This window comes from Seriola lalandi, unplaced genomic scaffold, assembly GCF_002814215.2.
Source record: "Seriola lalandi dorsalis isolate HSWRI2012SDOR001 ecotype SW California unplaced genomic scaffold, Sedor1 jcf7180002054816, whole genome shotgun sequence".
NCBI lineage: Eukaryota > Metazoa > Chordata > Actinopteri > Carangiformes > Carangidae > Seriola > Seriola lalandi.
Window position 1 is genome coordinate 1,438,690 of NW_019525369.1, and position 6,180 is coordinate 1,444,869.

Consider the following 6,180-nt stretch of genomic DNA (forward strand, 5'->3'; position numbering starts at 1 on the left):
GGGGGGGCAGAGCTCGACGTCGAGTCCTAAAGCTTCAAAGCAAGTGCCTGACAGAAAGGAAGTACATTTTGACAAGAACAAAAACTAAGTACAATGAGGAGTTAGGTGGTTTTTCTCGGAATGCAATAACACATTGTGTCACCGTTAGGTTGCAGGTTATACTGTGCTGTATTTTTAAACACGATGTCAGATAACCTGAACCACCATAACCCCCTTTAGTTTTTTTATGTTGCTATTTCTCTGTTTTTTCTTTTCCTTTTTTACCCGATTCGTCATTTCATCTGCTGTTTCCAGACAGCGGCGAATTCAGCCTGGAGAAGCAGTTGGATATAACTTTTAAGTGGGTGGCGACGGGCTCAAAAAGGGGATTCTATTCTGCCTCTTTCTTCCTCAAGTAAAAAAGAAAAAAAAAAAAGAAAATCTTGGCTGCTTTTCCCCTTAAGAGTTTTCTCACCAGACAAACGTCTGGACGAACTTTGAGACGGGGACAGATAGATATTAACCAGCAAGTCTCTTCATCCATCCTCCTCTTCTATGTGTGTCACATCAGTTTATTTCTCTTTTTCCTCCTCTTTCAGTTCGTCCGTTTCTCCTCTTCCTCTACACCGTTCACTGTGGATGAAGAGGAGGAGGAGGAGGAGGAAGAAGAAGAGGAGTTGATCAACTTGTTCTCCTTCTTCCACTTCATCCTCCGGTTCTGGAACCAGATCTTGATCTGCCGCTCTGTCAGGCAGAGCGCGTGCGCGATCTCGATCCGCCGCCGCCGCGTGAGGTACCGGTTGAAGTGGAACTCCTTCTCCAGCTCGAGCGTCTGGTAGCGGGTGTATGTCTGTCGGCCGCGCCTCCCGGGGCTGCCGAAGGTTCCTGAGAGAGAAGGACAGAGAAACAGAGGAGATTACATTTTAACCAAGGCTTCAGGGTGGCGCATTATTCTATTCTATTCTATTCTATTCTATTCTATTCTATTCTATTCTATGCTAATTACGCTGGGGCTCCGTTGAATTTTATGATTTTATTTACGCCGTTTAACAGCCTATAATTTGTTCTGTCTCACACCTGACAATAGAGGATTAAAATCTCCAAAGATGTTCTTCTAAATATCTGCGTCTTCTATCATTCTGCTGCTGCAAAGGACTCAGTTATAATCTGACTTTAGTATAAAACGTCTGCTCCAGTCTGACCAGAGAAACTGACACTTGTTTCCTCCTTGGTGGTAAAGACTGGAATTATGAATTAGATTTAAAAATAAAAAACGCCATAAAAAATAGGAACTATATATATATATATATAAATATATAAATATATATATGCACCTAGTGTGTGTGTGCAAGAAATATCGCTCCTGGTGAATAGCAGCATTCAGCGAAGAAGAAAGAGAAGAAACGGTATGCTACAGTTTAAATTTTTTTTATAGTAACAATAATAATAATAATGATAATAATAATAAAAATAATAATAATAATAATAATAGGCAGAGTGAGGATAATATTTCAGAGAGTATTCCCCCCTTTAAAGATCGGCTTGCAGGGCTTTAGGCTCCTCTCATCCTCAGTAACAGTGTTTTGGCCCCAGTAGTAAACAAATCGCCACGTTTTCAGTTTAGCAGAGTTTCTGTATCGATCTGAGAGGCAGAGCATGTACGAAGAGCTCGGAGCTCATATCTAAATCTAAACATCCATAAATAAAAACTCAGCTAAACCGGATTATGGAGGCGCACTCGGGGTTTCTTTACCACTCTGTTCTCTCTCTCCAGCTGCCATTTACGTCCTCAGCTGTCACTTAAAAGCCGGCGTTGCGTTTTTTATTCCTCATATCTTTCTTTGCGACGGACCTGCAGCTCATCTGTCATAACCCGGTGTGTCCTGCAGGGCTGTGTACAGCAGCAGCCCGGTGTTATCCAACAGGACTCCTTTCACTCTCAACAGGCCGTTTTAAACAAAGACACCGGGGTTTGCAGAGAAAGTAGCTCCGTAATTTTATGCTTAATTTTTAACTGTGGCTATATAACAAGACCTTCTTATTACGAGGAGTCACATCGAATTACTTCCCCCAAAAGCCCCGCGCGTCTTGCTTTCACTCCCAACTTGGCAGCGTCCGCAGGCCCGAGTGTGAGTCTAATATCTAATCTGTTTGGTTATGAATAACAGTGTCTGGTGCAGGGTTAACAGTACAGGCTCCACACGAGATAGCAGAGGGAAAGTTGTGATACCGTTCTACACATATCAGCAGCAGGAGAGTTTATCAGCACTTTGTAAAGAGAATATGTTTCTCCTGCACTGACAGGTGGGGACGGATTTTTAAAATGTGTCTATAAGTTTTTGATCGTGCGCAGAAGCAGCCTGGGAACCAGGAAGAAGATTAGCATTGAAAAATTGAAATAAAAACAATGAGACAGACACAGTCAAATAGATAGCTACTGAAGCCAAACAGTAGAGACTGCATTTAGTTTCTTCTCTACTTATCTTCCCTTCTATCTGTTCCCTGTTTCACCCACAACACTCTCTGACAGGCTCCTCTCTCTCTGACTCGGTAGCTGCGTCGGTCAGCAGGTCACGTACAGTAACAGGAGCTACAACCCAAACAAACCCGTTTTATGACGGATAATAAAATACCGAGCACATGACTGACTGACAGGCCAACAAAAGGGGATCATAAAGCAGCTACTGAGAGAGGAGGAGGAGGAAACAGAGAGAGGGAAGACAGCAGAGGGGCTAAGAGCGGAAACAAACGTCAGTTTTATGACGGGGATCATAAAATATGCAAGAAAGAGGAGAAGAGCAGGAAGAAGGAGACACTCACCGTTACACGAGTTCATCCGCTGCATCCACGGATAAATGGGCGCTGACGCCGCGTGCTTGTCGTCCATCGTTTCACCGAACAGCCCCTTCCCACTCAGACCCGCGCACTCCGCTTTACGGTGCATGCCGTCCTGGCTCAGCGCGAGCTGGTGTTCCTCCAGGCTGCACGGGTGCTCCTTGTCCCGGTAGAAACTCGTAGCAGCGGCAGCGGCCGCAGCCGCAGCCGCCGCCGCTGTAGCATAGTCGCAGGCTCCGGTCGCACCCCCTACACCGACCCCCGCCGCTGCTGCCGCTGCTCTGTGCCCGCCGTACGCTCCGTTGGCCGCCTGTTGGTAGTAGGTGGATGCCGGATACGGTTTCTCCTGGTGCACGCCGCCGCCGCTCGCACCGTAAGCCACGGCCGCGGCAGCGGTAACGGTCGCTGCCCCCGGGTAGTGCCTGAGCGAGTGGTCGGCGGCGTATCCCGACGAGTAGAGCGGGATCTGACCCAGGAATGACTCCGCCGCCTGGCCGCCTCCACCCGTCCCCGGTAGCGTCACCGGGAAAGAGGAGTTGACAAAATAGGAACTCATCGGGAGAAAGTATGAGACGAGAAAAAGGGGGAGAAGAGAAGAGAGGAGAAGAAGAGGAGAGGGGAGGACAGGAGGGCACGAAACAAACACAACAACAACGCGATGAAGAAGGAGGAGTAGAAGGAGGCTAACGGCTAAAAGCTAACGGTTCTCCCTCCCGTCCTCCTACCTCTGCCTTCCCCTGCCTGCACTTTATGATTTGTTGTGTTTTATAGCCGACAGTCCGACGGGCTGCTGCTATCACTTAGTTTATCACAGATTGGGAGGAGGGGGTGAGGAGGCTGAGGGTGAGACGGGGTATCTGGGTGGTTGAGTGCCAGTGTGGGACAGAGAGAGAGAGGAGGGAAGGGGGGGAGAACAAGGGAGAGTGTGTGCGTGTGTGTGTTTGTGTGCGGAGAAGACGGGATGGGGTGACGAGGGATCTTGGGGGAGGGAGGGGGGAGACCAGCTGACCTCAGACTGACCAATGGGGAGCTTCTGTGTTTGGCATTCGTTCGCCCCTTTTCCTTTCGTTGGCGAGAGGAAGAGGTGGTGTGTGTTGTGTGTGTGTTGTGTGTGTGTTGTGTGTGTGTGTGTGTGGGGGGGGGGGCTCCCCCTTCTCCTTTCCTATTTCCCTTCTTCAATCTCCCGCTCCCCTTCTCTCTTTCTAATTCTCATTCAATCTCTCTTTCTAATCTTCCTCCGTTTCCCGGTGAGATTGCGCAATCACGTCGGAATCCTCCGCGCGTTAAATTGATTCTTTCTCTCCCTGTGTGTCTTCCTCCTTCTGTTGTTAGACCCATAAAAAAATAAAAAAAACCCAACAGCTCTCACACACACGCACGCGCGCCCTCCCTGAGAGAGTACGGGAGAGGGAGGAAGGGAGGGAGGGGAAGGAGGGGTGGGGGGCGGGTTTGCTTCTGCACCACCAGAGGCAACCGAATAATAAAACACAGCCTATTCCCGGTGCTTTGCAGATAATACCGAGCGCGTTAGAATGAATTTGGCGAGCGTAAATCACAGCCGGTAACGCGCACTGCTCATGTGTGGTCCTGAGCGCGCGCGTGTGTCTATGTGTGTGTTTGCGGCGGGGATGTGAGTTGTTAGCCAACAATATAACGTGGGCTATGTGTGTCTATAATTTCGGTGTTTGTACATTTGTAATTGGTGGCCTATATTCGGGTGGGTGGGTAGATTTATGCCCCCTGCCCGCCGGGGAGGGAGGGAGGTGTCCTGTTCTGACCACAGACGTTTTCAGCGCGGTTATTTGAGTAAATGATAATCTGGAAGGGATTCTCTCAACATAATCTGATAGCTATTAATGCTTTTAATGATTGAAAATAACCCGGGTGACGCTGCTCAGTCTGAATGGCAGCTGAGTCAGACCCAGGCAGGCTGATGTCTGTGTGTGTGTGTGTGTGTGTGCGTGTGTGTGTGTGTGTGTGTGTGTGTGTGTAAAATTGAACCGAAGTGTTCCAGGGGAAGCTGTTGTGCGTGAGTCGGTTGGGTTTGATCAGCGTGTGCAGTGAGTTATTGTTTTCCTCTCCTGAGACACTGATTAGACTGAAATGTGTAATGAGAAGAAGAAAAGAAACAGTCCTGAAGTTTCCCTCTTGCTTTTGGCCCTTTTCTTGACACTGATTGCAGCGTCCCGCCTCAAACCTCCATCATTCAACTCGAACCGCTACCTTTAGCTGAAATGATACATACAATAAAGTAATTTTTCATATATCATGACTTTTCTTTTACGCATCCAACGGTTAAACAAAAATGATAATGAATTAATGAAAATAAAAAGTAAATAATAATGTAAAGTAGGCCCACATTCCTTATGTTTATACAACTAAATATTAAGAAATAAATAGGGTATTAATATTTATAAATAAATAAATGATGATACAAGAAATATCAGTGAAACTAAATATATAAATGTATAAAGAAATATATAGTCCAGACCTAGTGTGAAAAAAACAGCTATATCTGTTATGGAACGTGAATATTTCCTCTTTTTATGAATAAATTGTTCACTTATTCATTATTATATTTTTTTGTTAAGATTATAATTAGATTGTAATTATAATATTATTCATAAATATTTTACATGATAATATTAACTTAACGAGGACTGTAACAAATAAATAGCAAAATATAGAGAAAGTTATGCCCAAACTTACATTCTTATATTCTTATTTTATATGTTTTATTATTGTGACGTCATTGTAGCTACTTGTAGTTTTCTCCGTTGTTCATTTAAAAGCAATAAATAAAACCAAAATGTGAAGTAACATAGGAGCTGGCGCCACACACACACACACACACACACACACACACACACACACACACACACGCCTCTACTTCTACTAGACTACTATAGGCAACTAAATTCATACTTTAGACGTACATATTTTATTACAATAATAAAACAACCTCAAAACTTATACTGATACACTCCTTTTTTTCTACCACTTCTTCTCAAGAAAGAGAAAGAGAGAAAGGAGAGCAGGAAAAGAAAGGAGCAGCTAACTCTCGGCCTGCTTTTCATTCGCACTTACAAACGGCGTATGTGTCGCTGAGGTCGTAAAATAATCGCAGCCATAAATAAGTCTCCCTCTTTGTGCCTTTCTCTGTTTCCCCTACAGGCTCGGACTTGTCTGCGTGGCCGAGCTGCAGACAGTCCGACTGACAAATAGAGACAAAGACTCTATTTTTACTTTTACTTCGCTCTCCATTCCGCCATGTCTTCTCTCTTGTTTTAAAAGTAGTAACAGGGAGACAGATAATAAGTTTAATTCCTTTCTGTGCAGGATCACACAGACAGATGGGGAGTCCCG

The 6,180-nt window shown here is 45.4% G+C and overlaps 2 protein-coding genes across 2 annotated transcripts in view; both read right to left on the reverse strand.

Moving 5' to 3' along the window:
- hoxb3a (homeobox B3a) overlaps positions 1-6,180 on the reverse strand; it is a 96,872-nt gene that overhangs the window by 81,581 nt on the left and 9,111 nt on the right. The gene's annotated exons all lie outside the window — the stretch shown is intronic.
- hoxb6a (homeobox B6a) lies at positions 214-5,412 on the reverse strand. The gene is made up of 2 exons (XM_023426171.2): positions 2,800-5,412; positions 214-864 (listed from the first exon to the last, which is right to left on the reverse strand). The coding sequence occupies exons 1-2, from the start codon at positions 3,368-3,370 to the stop codon at positions 575-577; spliced, it is 861 nt and encodes a 286-aa protein (XP_023281939.1). The 5' UTR covers positions 3,371-5,412; the 3' UTR covers positions 214-574.